At 38.4% G+C, this 22,501-nt stretch overlaps 1 protein-coding gene across 8 annotated transcripts in view; it reads left to right on the forward strand.

The window, feature by feature from the left end:
* Positions 1 to 18,678, forward strand: part of VPS41 (VPS41 subunit of HOPS complex) — a 176,571-nt gene extending 157,893 nt beyond the window's left edge. For all 8 annotated transcript variants that reach the window (XM_048839148.2, XM_048839147.2, XM_048839149.2 and 5 more), the window contains 4 exons: positions 13,001 to 13,100; positions 13,930 to 13,974; positions 15,421 to 15,500; positions 17,312 to 18,678. In XM_048839148.2, coding sequence (XP_048695105.1) covers positions 13,001 to 13,100; positions 13,930 to 13,974; positions 15,421 to 15,500; positions 17,312 to 17,392 — 306 coding nt within the window. In that variant the 3' untranslated portion in view covers positions 17,393 to 18,678. The remainder of the gene's footprint in view (positions 1 to 13,000; positions 13,101 to 13,929; positions 13,975 to 15,420; positions 15,501 to 17,311) is intronic.
* Positions 18,679 to 22,501: the final 3,823 nt, after the last annotated feature.

A 22,501-nucleotide genomic window follows, 5' to 3' on the forward strand; every position in this document is an offset into this window, starting at 1 on the left:
TAGGGACTAGTTCTCCTTACAAAAGAATCTATAAGCTACTGCTTGAAATAAGACTGCTGCTAAAATGTCATTGATGGTGTAAAATGCAACTTTTCAAACAAGATCTGGATTCCATATGTTAAATTTTCCATTGCTATAAACTGATGTATCTCCATTGGCTTCAATTAAACTATGCTGATTTATACAGCTGAGGATCTTGCTCATGTATTTGACTCTTCAAATTTGTGTAGCAAACCAAATTACCTGTTTGCCATACCTTATTATTAATACTAATGCTCAGGTCTTTATGCCATTTTTCATCTTTTCATCTAAAAGCACGTTAATGATCTTTACTCACAATTATATCTTATTTTCCAAATGGGGAAACTGAGAACAGAGATGAAATACCTTATGCAAAGGTCTCACAAGAAGTGAGTGGCATAGCTGAGAACAGAACCCATTCTCCTGACTCCCAGACTGGTACCCTAGAGACCACACTGGCTTTGGCAAAACCTTCTTCTCTTGATTCCGAAAAGGAAAAACTATTATACTCCTATAGTATTTATCTGTATGGTATTAACTAAATGGCCTCCTTATTTTCTATCCCCCATGAAGACTCTTGAGATCAAAAATGAGTGAGTAATGAGTGAATTTCCTGCACTTGTGGGAGTGTATGTGTTGGAAGCATAAAATGTCAATCTTTATTCTTTTAGATTTCCCTACCAGCTCTGATACAAACCCACACAATCTTTGAAATTAGGGGATAGCTAGGTGTTCTAATCCATCAGTTTCTGCTGACAAAAAGTGCATCTCCAACTTTGATTATGAGTTAGAGGGCCAAAATTGGTCCCATTTCCCCAAAGCTCTTATGGCAACCAAGCTATCCGACAGTTTTCTGTTCTGAACTGACCTAAAGCATGAGAGATTTAAGTCTCACTCCCTCTGTCATCTGATGAGGGAAAGGCAATGTTTCAAGTCATCACTAGTGGCCACCGCAAGCCCCGTGCTAGGGCTTCAGCCCTTTAAACATCATCCATGGATCAGGGAGGAAATGTACACACCACCTGGAGCTAAAGAAAAAGCAAAGCTCCAGTTTGGGTGTTCAAAGACATTTGTCGAGAGTAAAAGCTAAGGCTGAATGGGTTTGACTACAGAGAGTCATCAAGTCGTGTATGAAAGATAAGGAATTGTGATGGTCGACTCACTTCAGCCATTTTAGGACAGGCTGCTGCAGTCACCATCTCCTCACCCTGCTTTCAACTTTACAGTGTCTTCCAGGGAAGGTGGCACCAGCTTGTTCAATAAAATGAATCAGGATGGCAGCATCGTCCAGAGTCTGCTGGAACAGTTGCCTCCATGGGAAGATCACTTCAAGATGCTTCTTAGTTGTCCGCCACTTGCAGTCCCTCTTCCACTTATGGGGCAGGAAGTTCCGTAGAGCCACCTACTTCAACCAAAAAGAGATCTAGATCGCAGTCCATAAATTGAAGTCTTGGAAGACACCAAGAGTTTGTAGCATTACTCCTAAGTATCTGAAGACAGGTGACAGTATTGTGCTGTAACTGCAAAGACTCTCCCAGACCAGCAGGCATACTAATATCATCCCCAGTGACTGGAAGAAGGAGGGTTATTCTACCTCAGTTCAAAAAGGGTGATGAGGCTGAATGTAGCAGCTATAGAAGTATTACGCTATTGTCAGTTCCAGGGAGAGTCTTCACTTCCATGTTAATGTATTGAATCAACAATGCACTTGGTGTCAAAGTCCAGGATACTCAGTGTGTCTGTAGATCTGGTTGTTCCACTGTCAACCAGATTGTTACCTTAAGACATCATTTTGAGAAGATAGCTGCATTTGATAAGTCATGCACAACGCTATTTACATAGATATCCTTCAGGCCTTTGTTTCAGTGCATTGAGCAAGCTTGTGGGATCTGAAGAGACATCTCAGCATCCCTGGGAAGATAATGTCATTGATAGACAAGCTCTACAGTGAAACAGGAAGCTGTGTTCAAGTCAGTGGCAGATACATGGCATGGTTGCCTGTTTGCACGAGAGGTTAGCAACGCTATATTCTGACACCATTGTTGTTCGGTATCGGCATTGATTGGTTGATGGATAAGCTTGAGGAGGCAGATGTTGGTGGCATTGAACTGGACACCATTCTGCTTTGGAATCTCGAATACACCAATGACATAATCTCATTGGCGCAGTTTGGTGATTGCCACAATTGATCGCTGATCCAGTCAGGCAAGAAGCAGCATGCATGGGTCTGGTTGTTAATCCAGATAAAACTACATTTCTGGCCATTATCACCAAATTTAGCCTCCAGATTACAACTAATATTAACCTGTCTGGATAGGAAATGGAGCAGGTGGCAGCTGTCAAATATTTGGGCAGTACCCTAGACAGTACTGGAGGGTGCTCAAAAGATGTGGATGCTTATATAGCAGCAACTGCTGCCATGTTTCAGGCCTTTCAGCAACCTGTGTGAGGAACATTGTGACATTGCTTGTTCCAAACCTGCAGATCCTATACCAACTCTGTGGTGTGGAAGTGAGATGTGGGCACTGATCAAGGCTGAAGAACACCATATTGACGTTTGTTCTTGTTGTGTCAGTCAGCTGCCCCATATGAAGTGGCAGGACAAGATAAGGAAATGCCCACATCCAAAGCCAAACCCAAGAACTGTTTTCATCATCATTTTCTTGGTATGGACATATTATAAGAATGGAAGATCAATGAATTCCAAGTTCTGTGTACCAAGGAATGCCACTACGCAGCTGGCGAGCCAGGAGCACCAAAAGCATCAGTGGCACAATAAGACTGTCAGTGACAGACATAAATGGAATATAAATCAGCCCACCTGAACTACCTTGCCAGAAATCGGTACAGGCAGCGCTCAATTTGAACAGAGGCGACACATATTTGGGATTTTCCATGATAAGTGCTAAGAATTGGGTTTGACCAGCTTTGTTTGTTTGGAAACACAGATTCACATCTCAACATGATCAACTCAGCCCTTCATGCTTAAATGATGAGGTAGATCAGTTGAATGCCATGCAGTTCACTGTGCGGCAGTCAAGAACACAGCTAAGGGGGCCAGCATCTTTATACCACACCATTATTTGGTGGTGGTGGCAGAATGAGTAGTAATTTTTTTTGGTAGTCTTCTTCATGGATAACTAAGGTTTGTATTACCTGTAGGTGTGTGTGTGTCTGTCTGGCATGTGTGCATCTGTGTGCGCACACATGCTAAAAGACATGGCAAGAAGTAATATCTGAGCACTGTATCCATAATTAAGATTTGTGTTTATCATGAACGTAAATATTTTGTAAGTGTTGAAGTTGAAAAATCCTCTTCTTGACTGCGGTATGTACGGTACTGGAAAAAGTGAGGATAGGTTAATTTGAGCTACTTTGTAAAGATAAGCTAATATAATCCTTTGCATCTCTGGTATTTTTATGGTAATAGGACTCTATATTAGCCTGAGTGCCAAAAAAAAAAGGATAAATTAGTCTTTGTGGATGTGCTGACTTTGAGTTTCCTTAATTTGCTTTGAATCCTCATTCCCCATTCAATTCCCTCTCCGCTAGTATTTTCAAAATCTCAGCCAATTTCTCCTCCTTATCCATATTTTGTATCTCCTACTCCAGTTTTGTCTTTCCTTCTCTGTCAACATGCCTGTCTCTTTCTGCCCAATGCCACCTCGTTTCAGTATGACACAGTCTGTCATCCTTCCATTCTATTTTAGTCTGTCATCTAAGAGAGTGAAGGACAGTCTCCCCCACCTCCAGATAGGGAAGAATAATGCTGACTTCTCTCCTCTTTCTCCCCATCCAGCCTGAGAGAGGATGTTTGCTTCAGCTACAGTGAAGCCTTGTCTGATAAGACATTCCTCCCAAATTTTTCCACCCTTCTTACCACTAGTTAGGTCCACCCATGGGAGTGTGATGTATGCATTGATTTAAACAAGTCACAGATGGCCTTTGTACTTTAAGGACAGTGATGGTGTAGGCCTACACTGGGCAGGCTTAGATGATGTATACTGAAAAGGTCAGTGGCTGCTCCAACTGTTGGTATTACGGATTAAGATGAATGAGTGATAACTTACAGTGGGATTTATTTATTTAGCCCTAGTTTTAATAACTCTCTCCTACCTCATGGTCTCCACCACCAGCAGTGTTCAATCCTATATTACCCATCTTTATGCATTTTTATGTAATAAACTCAGTCAGTTAGGTATGTTAAAACTTGTATTTATTTGCTAGTTAGTACTTTAGAGAGACAAAGTAAGTGAGATAATATCTTTTATTGGATCAACTTCTATTGGTGAGAGAGACAAGCTTTCGAGCTTACACAGAGCTGCTCTTCAGGTTCTTCCAGAAGTGGTAAATTGAATAAAATGTAGGCTAAAGCCACAACTTGGAAGTTCTTGTATTTTATATCTAACTCTTTAAATCTAACTCTTCACTGAGATGAATATTAAATCATAAATCAAGTAGGCCACTCACAACTGCATTTTAATTTATATTGCTATAAAATTGTGCATTCTATTAAAAGTGGGTCCACTCATGCATCAAAAGTGACAGGCCTATGAGTGGTGGTTTATCTAACGGAGAATAAATTGCTATCCTGCCGCCAGCATTTGAAATATAATTAAATCACAATCAGAACTCTGGCAGGCACACCAAATTACAGCAGGTTACATTGAAATTCTGATGATAAAGCAATAATTTACTATTTTTAATTCCTGGTTTGTTTTCAGTTGCTTTAAAACTTTCAGTCCTTTTTGGAAAACAGATAGCCAGAAACAATCTTTAGTTTTAAAGACTGTGTGTAGAATAATTTTGATAGCACGTCTTTAATATCTAACTTACACTTGTATCATAGAGGATTTCCCTGCCAACCAACCCACAGTCATTTATTATATTGCAGCAACTCTTAAATTCTATTAGAGTACCAATATCAAGTATTTTCCTATGGAATAAAGTATTTCATTGCGGTTAAAATCTTGTGTACACTGTAAATTCCCAGACCTGCACTTGGTTAAAACGAAGAACATGTAAGTATTCTAAAAGTACAAGAACATTTTTGTTATTAAAAATCCCCTGTTTAAAACTCAGGACGTTCAAGTTTAAGGTTACTCTTTGAAGAACTTCAAACACTTGAAAATATGGACCTGCACAGCTGATGAGTCCAAACAACCTTACCTCTGTACCTGTAGCAAACTCTCTTGACCCAAAATTCTCAAACTTCAGTCTGTTTCCTCCCTACTACAAATGATGGTGGAAGTTACAAGTGCCTAAGTATAAGTTAGGTACATAACTTTAAACACTCATATCTGAACATTTTGACATAAGTTTTGTGGACCTATCTTTAGAATGTACAAAAATATGGTCCTTGCCTCAGTAAATGTTCTGATGTAGAAAAGACCAATAAAAATATTCTTCTTATTCAGTCACTTGTTGCACAGTTTAAGCGTATCTCTTTTTCCACATTGATAAAATAGGAGTCTCTTCAGCTTCAGGTTGTACTAAAGTGGAATTTAGTTTACATTAATCACGGAAGTGAGCAAATGTTGCATATGCATCATTGTGATAAATTTAAGATAGTACCTCTGATTTTAAAAATAATTTTAATTCATATTCCCTTTTTTTCTACAAGTAGCAGAAGGATAGCTCAGAAGACATCCCTTACTCTAAGATCTTTTTTGTTTATATCAAATATATAACCAATTTTTTTTAGTATTTTTAATAACTGACTACTCAGGTACTTGATGACTATACTCAGGTACTGTGACCTTTTTTTCTTAACTCTATTGACTGAACTTAAGTTCTCTATCATGACTGGTTGAATGCCGATTAAAAATCCATCTGGAAAATTTATGTTGAATGTTTTCTGTTTATTTCAGTCCACCTCATTCTTATTTTGTCCTAAATACAATATAAATAAGCTGCTGGTTCTCAGAGTGACCACCAGGGGGCACACACAACTTGCACACAGCCTACCTGAGTCTATTGATAACAATATCTACATGATGTGTGTTTTGTTGTGACAGATCTTCTTTCTTCCTTGATTTCATTCAGAAATTTAAACTCATTTAGGCCCCAATTCAGGAAAGGATTTAAGGACGTGCTCGTTGATTTTCATGGCATTTAAGTATGCCCTTAAATTTAAGCACATGCTTAAGTGTTTTCCTGAATAGGGATGGACTTGAGGATATCTTTATGTATTTTGCTGAATCAGGCCTTATCAATTAAATGGAAGTTTGTGTGGCTGGTCATCAAATTATCTGATAGTATCTGCCCAAATGCAGTGTAATGTGACCAAAACAGAGGATGAAAGTTTCATTATTTTCAAAGGGCTTGGTTCATGAGGTTATTTATTAAATAAAGTGAAAGGTACTGTGTCAGTTTCACATTTTTCTCCTTGTTTCATTCTCCTGATTTTTTTTCCCTTTTAATAATTTCACCCTTTTCTAGAAAGGAAGTTAGGGTTCCTGGGACATTTGCTGCAGAGGAACAATCATTTTTTGTCTTCTAAGAGAATTTGATCCTGCTGCATTTATGGTTTCTTTGTAAATTTCCCCCCTATTTCACTATTAGTGAGTTAGGTCCCATTAGACAAGATTGGCTACCTATATGCCCTTTTCGTCCTAATAATGGCAAATGATTCTTTTAAAAGATTCATTTTTTCCATTGCTTCTCTTTTCTGTACGTCGTTATTAAATTATCCAGTTAGTCTTTAAACTCCCTGAATCTGTGTCAGTGGAATTTTGAGCTCTGACATAGGTCCTCTTTGCACTGTAATTTTTTTCTTGCCTATTCTATTGAATTATTAGCAGAATAAGGTTTGACAGTGAGTCTTCTACAGGTTTTCCATAGCCATAAATTCTACGGGTTCATCTATTCTAAAGCTTCTCTTTCTCAACACTTATATACGGCCTACATTTTTAAGTACCAAGTAGTTTGATTTTTTTCTTCTGATTTAATTGGTTTTACTCATTTCTATTACATAAACAAATGTAAAATGTAACTCCTTTAAAGTCCTGTTTTCAATAATTGCTTCTGGCAATGAGAATGGACTACATATAGTGGTTTAGACCTCCTAAGGCATTGTCATTCACACACCTGAAATATAAGTGATGCATCCCTATGTGGTAGCTTGAAGACTTCTAACATTTAAAATAGGGAACGCTCCTGTTCTGCAAATTTGTTTCATCCAGCTGTTCTGTCATAAAAGCCTCCAGACATTTTTTAAAAGTTATTTTAAACGTGTAAGCCACTACTCTATACTTTAAGTGGAATTTGTCTTTCACTGTGGTCCTTTTTGGATGAAGAGGGGGCAGAACCCATGGGGTCAGAATCAGATGTCTCCTGAGAAAAAAGCAGGTATTAAAAAGTTAGTATTACTGTTTTTAACTTTGTATGCATTGTAGAACTGAATTCAGTTCATTGTGTTTTGAGGTTGTATGATTTAATATTTTGATGTATTTAGTACCTGAGAATATGACTGTCACCCACTGGCATGCCCAATTTAAAATGTTCAGAGATTTATTGTCTATGAATTAATAAAATGTACTTCAGATGTATAATTAGCTAATTTTTGGGAAGTCCTACATACTGTAATTCATTTGCAACCTATGAGTGTGTGATTTCAGTTTTTGGAAACTGTTCACTTAGCCCTAATTCAGTCTGCTATGATATATTCTTTCAATTAGTTATACAGCTGAGTGTTCCAGATTAGTTTATTCACTTTTTCTTTGAGTACAGATAATCAGAAGTGGTGGTGCAATCATTCTCCTCTTACAGCACATTTTGTTTGTAGGATTGTCAAACTAAAAACTGTGACCGAGAGTGCTGTTTGAAAACTGGTTTCATGGAAATTATTTATTTCAAACCATCCACGCAGTATAGAAAAATGGGAACTTGGGACTTATTCAGGGTTGTTATATTTGCATAAACATGCTTCATGTGGAAATTTAAATGTCTTCCTTGGTTCTGCATCGTTTGGGACTGTTTAATAATACTGTACATAATTCAACGTCATTGATTCCAGGCTTGCATTTTACAGTATTGCTGAACAATAATGTCCATCTAATGAAGTGCATTAGAGAAATGCAGAAGGACTGAGACTTTCACTAAGAAAATATGAAAGCTAAAGCTTTGATTAATTTTCTTGGCACCCAAAGCTTCGGTATAAATGACTTGTCAGTGCGAAATACATTTGAACAAAAATAAACTTGGAAGGATCTTAGTTGTAAGTGTTTTGGAAATGTTTAGTACATGTAATGTGTTCCCAAGTGCCTTTCCTTGGAGGATGTAGAAGGAATCATTGTAACATGATGGTTCTCTTTTTCCTCTTTCCATTTTTAGATTTTTTGGGGTTTTTTGTTTCAAGTATACATACAAATTGGCTGGAATGAGGGCAAGGAAGTTGCCCCTGGGAGGAGAGAGACCAGGATCTTGGGAAAGGAGTAATGAACGTGGGTATAGGATGGAGGATATAAGTGATTGGTTGGAAGTGGTGGGGCACTGTAGGAAAATGCCTGTCCATCCCCCTTTTTGTGGGGGTGAGAAGTGAGGAGGTGTGGGAGGAGCAAGGGAGATAGTGGGAAGGCTACAGCTTTTATGGTAGTGTATTTTGAAAGAATTCTGCTCTCTGTGGGAAGACGACAAATTCTTGCTTGGAATCAGGCTTGGTGATTACAAAGGTGCCCCATGATGCAGCTTCTAGTAGTTTTCTGGGGCATGAAGACATCTTGGGATTATCTTGGGGCCATGAGGTTTGACTTCTGTTATCAATTATAAAAGGCAGAGGACTGAGAGAGCCAGCAGTAGACAATGTGCAGCTCTCCATGTGGTATGGGTGATTGCTCCTGGTTCAGAAGTGTTGGCTCATCTGACTGAATCAGAGCATGCCTGCAGCTTCCAGATTTGAAATGGGGCTGTCAGTATTTTCAATAGGATTTATTATCCCTTCTCAGCAAACTTGTCTTCCTTATGGAAGTGAGGTGCCTTTATCTTGGTAATATACTAACTTGAGTCTTGAAATTTGGAGCATAAGTGCAAATTCATCCACTGATTGTCCATATGGATTCCATTCTTGGAAGACATGTACCCCAATTATACAAGATTGGTTTCTTTTGGCCAGTAGTGTCTGCTGGGGCTGTGCCTGCATCTTAGATATCCTTGTGCCCTCCCCATCACCAGCAAGGGCCTAAAGGACCAAGCAGGCCCAACTATCCTTCTGACCGCCTGTGGCAATGAGACTGAACCTTCTGCAGCATGTGCCTTTTCTCTGCACAGTGTGCCAGTGTGTGTTAATTAGAACCACAAGTACTGATCTACAAAGCTAAATGGAAGAGGTTCTCTATTTCGGCATGTCAGTACCAGCTTTCTCTCTTGACGTCTCCAATTTCAGCAATATTGGACTATTTACTTGCCCTGAAACAAATCTGGACTTTCCAGCAGCTCCATAAGGGTCCACTTAGTAGCAATATCTGCATATCACCCTCCTATCCAGGGCCATACTATTTTTTTCCACGCTCCAGGGCTAGATTCCCCAAGGACATCATTCATGTTTTTCCTTCTTTGTGGGAGCCCCTTTCCTCTTTGGAAACCTCAGTATAGTATTAGCAAGGTGATGGGTCCTCCTTTTGATCCTTTAGCAACCTGTTTCTTATATCACCTGTCTATGAAGGCTTTTGTTAATGACTATTACATCAGTGTGAAGGGTAGGGAAGATAACAGGTACTCCTTATACAGTTTCATAAGGACAAGGTGGCTTTCAGACTTCACCTCACGTTTCTGCCCAAGGTTGTGTCAGAGTTCCATATAAACCAATCCATTCACCTCCCATTTTCTTTCCGAATCCTCATTCCACCCCAGGGAAGCTAAACTTCACACTTGATGTAATAAGGGCATTGTCATTTTACATCAACAGGACAAAATCATTCAGGAATACACCCAGGTTGTTGATGGCCTTGCTCAGCCCTTTACGCCCTTGGAGGAGGGTGGGGAGCAAGGACATGCAGGGTGCAGTCATGGCTCCAGCTGACACTGCTGACCAAATTAATCGATCTTGTGCTCATGGGAAGTGTGCACATCAAGAAGGGAATCCATGTGGACAAACGTGCTGAAGAAAATTTTCCTTAATGATGAGTTGTCCCCTTGCTGATGCCTTCAATCGTTCATCTTGAGTGGCTCACTTAACCTGTCTTGCCAGCTAGAAGAGCTGAATTCATAGATTATAAGGCCAGAAGGGACCAATGTGATTCTAGAAGCATAGAAAAGAGTGGCTGGAAGGGACCTTAATAAGTCATGTAGTCCAGCGCCCTCCCCCCAGCCTCACCCCGACTGCACTGAGGCAGGACCAAGTATACCTAGACCATCTCTGACAGGTGTTTGTCTAACCTGTTCTTAAACCCCCCCAACTTTCCTCTGAAAGCCTATTCTAGTATGTAACTCTGCTTATAGTTAGCAAGTTTTTCCTACTATCTAACCCAAATCTCCCTTGCTGCAGATTAAGCCCATTATTCTTGTTCTACCTTCACAAAGAACAATTGATCACCATCCTCTTTATAACAACCTTATACATATTTGAAAACTGTTAAGTCCCCCCTCAGTTTTCTTTTCTCAAGGCTAAACACAGCCAGTTTTTTTAACCTTTCCTCACCTTGTGGTTTTCTAAACCTTTTATCCTTTTGTAGCTCTCTTCTGGAATCTCTCCAATTTGTTCACATCTTTCCTAATGCACTCCAGTTTGTCCACAGTACTCCAGCTGAGGCCTCATGAATGCTGAGTAGAGCAGGACAACTACCTCCCATGTCTTACATATGAAACTCTTGTGACTGCACCCCAGAATGAAATTAGCCTTTTTTGCAAGTGCATCACATTGTTGACTCACATTTGTCATCCACTATAACTCACAGATCCTTTTCAGCAGTACTCCCACCAAGCCAGTTTTTCCCCATTTTGTAGTTAAGCATTTGATTTTCGTTCCTTTCTAACTGTAGTACTTTGCACTTCTCTGTCTTGAATTTCTTCTTGTTGATTTCAGACCAATTCTCCAATTTATTGAGGTTGTTTTTGAATTCTAATCTTGTCTTAAAAAATGCTAGTAACCCCTCCCAGCTTGGAGTAATCAACAGATTTTATAAGCATGTGCTCCACTCCGTAATCCTAGTCATTAATGAAAATATTGAATAGTATTGGACCCAGGACAGACCCAGCAGGATCCCACTAGATTCATCACCCCAGTTAGACAGTGAACCAGTGATAACTACTCTCAGTATGGTCTTTCAAGGAGTTTTGCACCTACTTTATAGTAATCTCATCTAGACCACATTTCTGTAGTTTGTTTATGAGAATGTCATAGGAGACTGTCAGAAGCCTTACTAAAACCAAGATATACTACCTCTACTGCTTCCCTCCATCCATTAGGCCAGTAACCTTTTCAGAGAAGGAAATTAGGTTGATTTTGGCATGATTTGTTCTTGACAAATCCATGTTCGCTATTACCTATAATGCTTTTATCCTCTAGGTGCTTACAAATTGGTTGTTTAATAATTTGTTCCAATATCTTTCCAGCTATTGAACTTAGGCTGATGAGTACATTTAAAAGATAAATACTATATTAACTCTTCTTCAGTCCTCTGGCACCTTACCCTTCCTTCTTAAGGTCTCAAAGATAATTGCTAATGGTTCCAAGATTGTTTCAGCTAGTTTCTTAAGTACCTTTAGGGTGAATTTTATCAGGTTTCACTGACTTGAATACATCTAACTTATGTAAATTTTCTTTAACCCATTCTTTCTCTCTTTAACCTAATGTTTCTTTCCCCTTGTTAATATTAATTGTGTTAAGTATCTAGTCACAATTTACATTTTTAGTGAAGACTGAAGCAAAGTAGGCATTAAACACCTCAGCCTTCGTGATGTCATGTATTAGTAGTTCTCTGTCCATACTAAGTAGATGACCTACATTTTTATTGGTCTTTCTCTCACTGCTAATGTATTTATACAACCTCTTATTACATTTTATGTCCCTTGGTAAGTCTAACGCATTTTGTGCTTTAGCCTTTCAGATTTTGTTCCTGCCTATTTGTGCTACTCTTTCATACTCATCCTTAGAAATTTTTCTACGTTTACACTTTTTGTAGGACCCCTTTTTGATGTGCAGGTCATTAAAGAGTTCCTGATGCAGCCATAGTGGCCTCTTAGTATTCTACATATCTTTCCTTCATGTTGGGATAGTTTGCTGTTGCGCCTTTGAGAAATTTCCAGCTCTCCTAAGCTCCTTTTTCCCTTAGATTTTCTTCCGTTGGGACCTTACCATAAGCAAGTTCATCCATTGTAGTGAATTGAGTGGGTATTTAAAAATTTTTACGCCCTTCCCTCCTTTCTAATTAAGTTTGTCTTTTGAAACTTCATAACTTTGCTTGTGGTTTGGTTATGGTTAAAAATTTTGCTTGCTTAGATATTTTTTGGGAGAGGCTAATCAAACATTTCTTAGGCCTTGTCTATACTTACCAGGGGTTCGACGTGCAGCAATCAGTCAATTGTCTGTCAATTGTCAGTCAATTTAGCGGGTCTAGTGAAGACCCGCTAAATCAACTGCAGTCTTCCATCGACTCCTGTACTCCACCTGAATGAGAAGCGCAAGGGGAGTCGACAGGAGAGTGTTTCCAATTGACATTGCATAGTGTGGACCCCGCAGTAAGTAGATCTAAGTAGGTCGACCTCAGCTATGTTATTCACGTAGCTTAAGTTGTGTAACTTAGATCGATCTCCCCCCGTAGTGTAGAAAAGCCTTTGTTTCACAGGGAATCCCAAGGTTTAGAACTTGCGAAGCACTGATATAGGGAATGCTTTAAGTACTGAGGTGGCATTTCTTGTTAGTCAAATGAGAAGTTTTTAAGGTTGGCCTCATCATGTATGACAAGGTCTGAGTGCAGTTTTCTCCATCTGCATGTATGGTAATTGACTTCACAATCTTATCTGGTTGTGTACTTTGTGATAGATTTTGCTACGTGAGGGATGCAAGAAGATACTTGTTGCAGACTCGTTGTCCCTATTGAAGAAAATGCACCGAACTCAAATGAAAGGCATCCGTGTGGATGGTGGGTACAAACAAAATGCAGTAGCCTTCAAAACTGTTGAGCAATATTCTTTGCTTTTGAACTATGGGTGCCTAACCAAGGACCATATTGGAAGCTTGCCAAGGGCCTGGGCCTCATACCTAATTTACAGAAAATGGAATGGGATGCTGCTCGCCCTCATCTTTAATGAGGAATTGCTAGCATCTGGAAACTACAAGTCCCAGTTTCAGGTACTTTATCTTGATCCAAGTTGTCTCTGTTCTGATCAAGATAAAAAGTATTGCCTACTGGGACCTGTCGGCTACACAAATGTTCCCTTAATCAGAATATGTAACCTAAACAAGAAATTACAACACAGCTTTTAAAGATACCTGAAATGATTTCAAAAGCACCAATGATAAAAAAAAAAAATCAGCAGTTGTGTAACTTCAAGGAAATGCAATGATAATTCCAACACGAGAGAGCCTGACATTTGTAAAGTCAGAGGATCAGAGCGTCTGACACAGGATACTGTACACGGGGAAAAAACTGCCCTATTTTTTTAACCTCTTTCAAAGCTCTTCCTGTAGGTTTACAGCTCTGATCTGACTGTCAATCTAGGTGTTTAAATGGTCCATTCTCCACAGAATTTGAGCACCTTACTGCATATTTTCATGCTGACAATAAGGCTGCTTCTGTTTCATACTTAAATTTTTAATAGACTGCATAGAGCATTATAAATAAATAATTCTTCAAAATGCAGCATTGAATGCTGGAATTTCTTTAGTAAAGACAGGGCCCTATCTGCTTGAGGCATGACGATAACAAAATGTTTTTTGTCATTATTTTTAAAATATTTGTTTTCTTACAGAGGAGAATATCTGTGAATCGTGTCTTTCCCCTATACTTCCTTCAGGTAAGACATTTGATGGGAAAGAGACCTTGCGAGAGAATCCTTTTTTTGGAAATATAAATCAAAAATTATTATTGTTCATGGAATAAACCTGTTACTATCTGAGCATTTGAAAAAAACATCGCTTCATTCAGTGCTAAGATATTTTCACTTCTCTTATAACAGACTGCAGTTTTAAAACATTTTCTGAGATTAGCCCTGAAAATAGAAATTCAGCAAAGCATTATTTATAAAAGATACATATTTTGGGAGGGCGCTATAACACAAAAAATATGTATAGTTGTTTTTTTTTCACTTGTTCCTCAGCATGAGAAGATTATACTTGATTCAATAGAATAAGTTGGCCTGAGCCCTCCAACTGAGAATACTTATGGCTGAGTATTTGAATAAGATTACTTTCTTCTTAGTGATAAAGACAGCTACTGAGCAGTGGCACAGAGCATTCGAGGAAGCATTTTCATTTCAGTTTTGTTTTTTCTTCATCATCTGCCAAATTGATGTTGACATAGCATAGAAGAGAAAGTAGAACTGAAATGGTTTTGTCAGACCATGAGCTAGCTTCACAATGTAGCTGTACTGTGTTCACCTCCACCAACATCAAACCTAGCGCAGGCAGAAAATCTGGACGAGGAGGAGGATGTTTCAGTGATGGTTGGCCGCCTGTTTTTAATGCATTAAAAACTTCATATTAATGACTGGTGAGGTGATTCTTGTGTGTATTTGTGGACAATATATAGAATCATAGAATCCTAGAATATCATGGTTTTGGAAGAGACCTCAGGAGGTCATCTAGTCCAACACCCTGCTCAAAACAGGACCAATCCCCAACTAAATCATCCCAGCCAGGGCTTTGTCGTATATGTGCTATAAGAATTATTCAGAGGCTTATAACTTGGGCGAATTTTCATGGGGACATCAAAAAGCACATCTCTGACTGCAGAGCAGGCCCTTGCCAAATTTCAAGTCCTTGCTCCAAACCGTGGAGGTGCTAGAGCTTCTCAACAAACAGTTGTAGAAATTTTTCTTAACAAAATACAATTAACAATGTATTTTCCCTTACCTTGTTCTCAGAAATGGTTGAACTGTTTTAGCTGACCTTCCCTCCCCACACCAAAAAAAAAAAAAAAATCAGCCTTACGTGTAGTATAGAAAATTTCAGCCCAAATGTATCAAGTTTAGCAAAGTTATAAGCACTAGAAAATGGTGTTTCATGATGGAAAGTATTCGGCAGTATTAACTGTAGCGCTACCTGTGCCACCTATAATAATCTGTAGAATTGTTGGAATACGTTAAGCTGAAGGATGCAACTTAAATGTAAGATGTTACTATTATTCTGCATAAATAATGGCATATGTCAGTATCTTTTGCATAGGTAAGGTAAATTTATTATAACCATCAGCTCCCTTGTTTCCCTATCTCATTGTAACATATTTATTTTCTTCCCCTCAGATGCATCCAAATCCTTCAGTGTGACAGTGTTCCATTGCAGGCATATGTTTCACAAGGAGTGCCTCCCTGTACCTAGCACAGTAAGCAACCAACTTAATCTCTGTGGATATGAGAGATCACCTTCATCAAGGATAAAAGGACAAATGATTTGCTTTTGCCATCCACAGAGAAGGGCGCATGCTTGTCGGGGATTATAAAATTATTATTACAGTTATTCCTGACTGTATCTCAGTATGTATCTAGGAGAATGGTGGCTAACCCAACTGCAATCAAAATACAGATAATTTAAATGAAACATGCTACTCTTAGACAAGACAAATATTTTGATTTTTCTCAAATCTGAATATGAAATGCATTTTACAGACTTAGTGAATGAGCCATTTGGTTTTTTAAAACCTTTCTATAGCAGCTCTCTAAGACGTGTTTTAATTTAATTACATTCCAGAATAAAACAATTTCTTAAGAAACTTAATTTCATTGATTTTAGAAGGAAAACATCTTCATGTTTTAGTGAATAAATATTTAAATAATTTTTTTTTATATTCACTTTTCTGCTGAGAATTTTTTTCTTTATCTGTTGAATTAAATTGTTTGGCTGTAAAGTGAAAACACAATAAATAACTTTTATATATAATAAATAAATAAATTTGGACAGGGATTTAGAAATAAAAGCATCAAAAGATAATAAAACAGGAAAAACAATTGGAATTTAAGATTTTTTTTACTTAAATCTGTTTTGTCGTAAAGTTTTATAGAACTACTTCCTCTAGCAAATGTAACAAACTAAACAAGGCATCTCAATATTCGCACACCAAAAATTATATATTTAAGTATTTATCAGAGAGATCTTTATTTTACTAGCGTGTTCCCATAATAATAAAGCCTCTTAATTTTTTCTCTTAAAAGCAATTATTTCTTTGCAATTTGGTGTTGGACCAGACAATATTTATTAGCAATAATTACTATGAACTAGATTATCTGAAGAATAGTCAAATTTTGGCTGAAAGACCAGGATGCCAAAAGCCAGTCTGAAATTTTGGTCCTGGACAGAGAGGAGTAGATAACATTTTACGGGGATTTGTTTTAAAAAAATTGACTTTTATTGTAATTGGTACTGTAGGAGTCTTAATAGTCTTGTGTTTAGCTGTTGGTCCTCAGAGTTTCTGCTGAGCAGTTGCAGTTTGGTGCCGTGCCGGTTATAGTTATAGGAAGCCTGCTTGATGCATATAGGCATAGTGGGGCATATTGGAGGAAGAATAATGCAAAAATAAGGAACATATGAGGGTAAAAGTACAAGTTTAAAAATGTTTGATTTGGATAGCAAAACATAGAGACTCTGGCCCAGATCCTCAGCTAGTACAAATCAGCCTAGCTCCCTTGAAATCAATGAAGCTATACCAATCCACACCATCTGGGGATGTGGCTCAGAAATCTACTCACAGCCAGATCCACCAGCACAGATCTTCCAAAGAGCAAGGACAGCATGCCAAGTAATTTGTGCTGTTTTTGTTCCACATAGCTATTCACATAAGTATTTAATCCTCATACAGGCAGAATTTGGCTTCAGTACATGTTTGTTTTTATATATGTGTGTGTGTGTGTGTGTGTGTGTGTGTGTGTCTTTTAGAGCACCTGCAAAGACAAGGAGAAATATACTGCTTCTTGGCTTCAAGCATAATTATAATATGCATAATACATTCTGTTATACTGCCTTCCTATGTATAAGTGTGAATGTGCACAGGAGATATGCGCTCACTACAGAGCTATAGAATTCATGGAGTGACTTACATTTACTTTCCAAAAATCCTGAGGTAAATTTTCATATGATAGTTGTTTTGTTGCAGAATACATGTTAGTATCTAACTAACATACCTTTCTTTTAAATTTCCAGATGTCCCCATTGCAGTTCTGCAACATCTGCAGTGCTAAGCACAGAGGACCAGGCAGTGCGATCTTAGAAATGAAAAAATAGCATTCTCCATATACTCTCACGCATGTCTATGACAACCGTTTTGTGGTACTAAGCCATTGATGATGATGCTGTTAAGAGACTGTATATAATTCTGAGTGTGATTTAAAACAAATTTCTAAAAATTATCCAATTTACTGAAATTTCCTTCTATATCTTCAGAAAGAAAAGTGGCAAAAACAATATATATTCACCTGGTATATCTTTGTTACACAATGCAGATTTCACCAGTCATATGCTTGTTCTTCAATAAGTAATGAAAATATAAACCTAAATAGAAACAATTAAATTTTGAGATTATTCTTGGCACATTGTATTACAGAATAGGTGTACCACAGTTTGAAACCAAATCGGAAACTACAGTTAGAAATTTGTATGCAAGGTCAGTATGTGTAGTTCTCATTGATTTCAGTGGGCCTGCTCAAATACTTAAAGTTAGGAAGTTAGTGCCTTCCTGAATTGATACCTAAATAAATAAGTTATTAATAAGTTCCAGTGACTACATTTTCACCCATCTTGTTAGAAACTGGTTATTTTATATAATTTGCAGACATGAACTCCATGGTGCTTTCGTTTGTATAGATATTTAATATGTTAAGCAAATCCTTCTTCTTTTTTTTTTTTTTTTTTTTTTTTTTTACTGGAAAGTTTTTCAATGTTACCAGTGAGCGCCTTTAGTCTGTTGCTTAAAAACTATAACTTCGGTATATCTCTTGAGTTGCTCAAATATAGAAAAACATCTGGGCTTTACAAGAAAATATCTCCAAGAGCTTCCTGTGACATCATAAACCAAAAGAGAGAAGGTCAAATAACTATAGTTTACGATGATGCAGTGATTTTTTTTCTTGTTTCCCTGATGCTCAGTTTTTATTATTGACATGCAACATATAGATCCAAGGGGGATCAATCTTCAAAAGATGAAAAAATTATATAGATACCACCTCTTCAGCATTATTGCCACCTTTCTGGTATATGTAAAATATGCATGCAGTATATATGAGCTCTTCAACTGATCACTCTTGTTTATCTTCTTTCACCTTCGTAAGTGACAGAGTCAGCTCCTCAGCTGATGTAAATTGGCATCACACCCTTGAGATCAATGAAGCAATGCTAATTTACATCATCTGAGGATGTGGCCCAAAGTATTTAACAAATCAGTGCTTCATTTTTTGTTGACCCCTGTTGATGCTTTACAGGTACATTATAAATGGGCTTTGTTACATCTGGTGATAGTAATGCTGTGTATCAATTAATATTGGAAATAAAATTGTAAGTGTTCCATTATGCAACATGGTGTCATATGGATCAGAATTTTATCATAATTTAAAGCAAAGAAGTTGTTTGTTTACTTCAACTTGGTCTTAAATTCCCTAAGGCTTAGTAGTGTTCAGTGACTTGAATTGCTAGCCTGCTACCACTTGCGACCATGCATACCTTATAGACTTACACATACTGTACATTTTGCAAGTAATTTTAAATCCCTGCATAGATCTTCAGTCAGAATGTTCTCTAAGCCCAAAGCTTCTTTCACTTTTATTTCGTTCAGGGACCACCCTTTTCACGTTCCAGAGCTATAAATGTGCTAATTTTGATTCAATAAGAAGTGCCCATTGGGTCCCCACCTGACCACGATTTGGGTTGCTTCCTTTCTCTGACATAATAGTCCTTCCCCTGTTGGGGGTGTATAAGAATCTCTCCAAAAAGAAGTTCTCTTCCCCTTCTCTAAGGGCAGGGAGGAACAAAGTAAAGAAAGGGGGGAAAAGAGGTGCTTAGCCTCATGGCCCATATCTGTCATCCCTCTTGGTTCCGGATTGTCTGTAGGCTTTTTATTGTCCTAATCAGGGTTAGAGTCCTTCTTTAAACAACACCTCTTCCCTGGTGCCCCCCCCCCCGCCTTTTTTTGGGGGGGAGGCACATTTGGTCTCTACCTGATACAGGGAATCTCAGGGGCAGCTGGGGCAGCAACTGTCTCCCTCTTGCTTGATCTCTCTCCCTCTAATCACCTGTGTCTGAGGCATAGCAGTCTTCCCCAGTTACTGTCTCTTCTTGTGGCAGGCTTTTACTTTTTAAGGTTCCTCCCTCCAGGCAGAACAAGCCTTGCAGGTTAGTGCTGGCTGAACCCAAAAGAGCTCATTACCTTCTTCCTTCATAAGGTGAAGGGTGGCCCCTCACATGCATGTAATTTTTTCTGAAAAGCTTTTTAAATCATAGGATGCATCCCAGGTTCATGTCTAAAACAGTGATTTTCAACCTGTGGTCCGCAGATCCCTGGGGGTCCGCAGAGTGTGTCTAAGATTTCCAAAGGGTTCTGCACCTTCATTCTAAAATTTTCAGGGGTCTGCAAATGAAAAAAAGGTTGAAAACCACTGGTCTAAAATATTCAGCTACCCAGGTGCTTTTCTTTTAAAAATCAGGTTTGGGCTGAGAAGTAGCCATAAAAAGTTACAGAACATTTCAGCAGAGACTAGAATAGTGTTTACTGAAGCTCCAGTGGAATTCGATGAGCTGTTAATTTATCAACATGCCTGCAGTTCCCACTTCAGGCCAAGGTAAGCTAACTTATAAAGGTACATAGGAATGATCCAGTACAACAATTCCAATCTAGTCCTTTATCATTCAACTGTAACCGATGCCAGGTGCTTCAGAAGAAAGTGTCAGGCCTTGTAATGCACCTAATTTTACAGTACTGCATTGTGGGTAGATAAGGATGGCTCAGCCAATTTCACTTAAGTGGGCTGTCCAGGTAAATGTATTTCAATAATGATCAGGCTTCACTTAACTTTTTCAGTCTTCCTGTTTTATTTTGAGAACTATGCATTTGCTTTGGGATATCAGCGGTTTAAAGCCTTGCTCATCCTCAGTTGCATGCAGATATCTCCCAGTGAAGTCAGTGACTGGATTCTGGGGTGAAATTCTGGTCCCAGTGAAGTAAATGGGAGTTTTGCTATTGACTTCAAAATTTCACCCTAGGACTTCAGAGTCACTATAAATGGCAGCATGGGGTTTCATATCTATTGTTAGTTCACTGACTCCATATCAGATGTGTTCTTTTCATAAATAAAGAGGTTTTGGTACTTGCCAGCCCTGGACTGTACAGGTCAAGCTGGGTTCTTTCCTTCCCCATGTCACCACTAAAGATAAAGGCTTGATGCTGTGCGGTGCCCCATGCTCTTCATCTTACTACACCTTCAGTGGTATCTGTACAGTCCTATTGTCCTCGGTGTAGTACACAGGTGTAGCTCTGTAGAACTTAGCATCCTGTTTCTATACAAGGAGCAGCTCAGCCAGCTGTTTTGGCTACAATGCCAACAGAAGTAAAAGGCAGTTACTTTAGATCACTGAAGTCCGCAGCTGTGACTCTAAATATGCACAATGGCAGTAAATAAGATATGTTCAATTTTTAGTCACTTTTCAGAGCAGACTCATACTTCTAAAATTCAAAAATGACAGTCCCTTCACAGCCACTTTGACCTAGATCCTGGTCATATTTGAAATAAATATTATCATGGATGCTCACTGCAAATTTACAGATTTTTCAAACAAATGAAGACAGACAGCTAAGCAAGGTATGTTTTGTAATAATAAATATGTACTAGCAATATGATACCTCACTGCAATGTTTCCTGTTAAACTTTGGTTGATGTTGATATTTTGTGGAGATTATATAGCATGGCCTAGTGAGTTTCCGCTTAACAAAGTTCATTATTATCCACCTCGCACTGCAGGATATTCCACTAAGCTCTTTGGGACTATCTTTTTGTTCTCTGTGTGTACAGTTGTGTGTACAGTGCCTTGCACAGTCGGGTCCTGGTCCATGACTAGGCCTCCTAGGTGCTACCACAATACAGAGGATACTTTAATTTATTTAATTAAATGAAAGGTTTCATTTGAATTTCCAGCTTTTCACGATATGTTGCTTACCTGTAGATATTGCTAAATTCACCGTTTCAGCACCTAATTTGTTCAATGTGGATTTTTGCAATGCCTTAAAGGAATAGGGCTAGTGTGTGTGTGTGTGTGTGTATATATTTATTTATTTAATTTCACCCAGTTATTAGGGCACCTGTTTCAAAGCTTCCCCCATTCTCCCCAATGACCACAAAAGTATAAAACAATCACTCAGAAAGAATCATGCAGCTCAAATACCCATTTTCTTTGTCTTGTCAGGCTATGATAGAAACTGAAACATTCCCTTCCTCTGCCCCCAAAAGTTAATTGCCCCATCTATGAAAGGGATTGATTCCCAAACTGATAGCTGGGATGAAGCAAAATGGGGAGTGGGATCAGAAAAAAGTAAAGAATAGTGTCAGTGGAAATAAATAGGCCTTGCAGCCTACCCTAAAGGTAGGCCAAGAGAAATTCTGTCAGACCATCTTGAGGCAAGACTTCTTGGCCTTTAGCCAAGGTCCCTGTCTCATCATGGTCCTGACAGCCACTGAAAGCAGGATAGGGCCGATTTTAATCACTTACACCAATTTAAATGAAATCAGAATCAGGCTAGTATGGTGAGATTTGATTTCTCAAGTGATTAGAGCCTTGATTATGAAGCTATTTATATAATAATATTAAAATCAAAATTTGTCCACAAAATTTTAGCGCTAATCAGAACATGTTGGATTACATGAAATTTTGTCAAAATACAGCATTTTGTCAAAGCCAGAATGTTTTGCAGAGACTTACCGGTTTCAAGAGAGCTTTTGCTGGGAAGATGCTCTATGTACTAGGCTCTCTGGTCACCAGTGAGTGCGAGCCACTGTTTTGACACACAATCTATTTTGCAAAAGTGTTTGAAGGATTGGAACAAAACAAATTTTGAAATCCTGAGAGCTGTTGAGAAACATAATTGTTGTTTTCCAGACAGCTCTACCAAAGAGTTTTGCGTACAAGTTCTTAAAATTCTTTGATTTCTTTTACAATAGAAATATATGTGCAACAAGACCAATACAGCATCATTTTTTTTCATTATAGAAGCCAGAATCACATTCATATGTTGTGGCATTATGTGTGCTCTCTGCATTGTACTGAAATGAATTGTTTTAATATAGGCATTCTGGTACGCTTTAAGTATGTTTAGCCAGACATTGCCCCACTCCTCTGGGGTTGTTTTTATAC

Source organism: Caretta caretta, chromosome 2, assembly GCF_965140235.1.
Source record: "Caretta caretta isolate rCarCar2 chromosome 2, rCarCar1.hap1, whole genome shotgun sequence".
In the NCBI taxonomy this organism is placed as follows: domain Eukaryota; kingdom Metazoa; phylum Chordata; order Testudines; family Cheloniidae; genus Caretta; species Caretta caretta.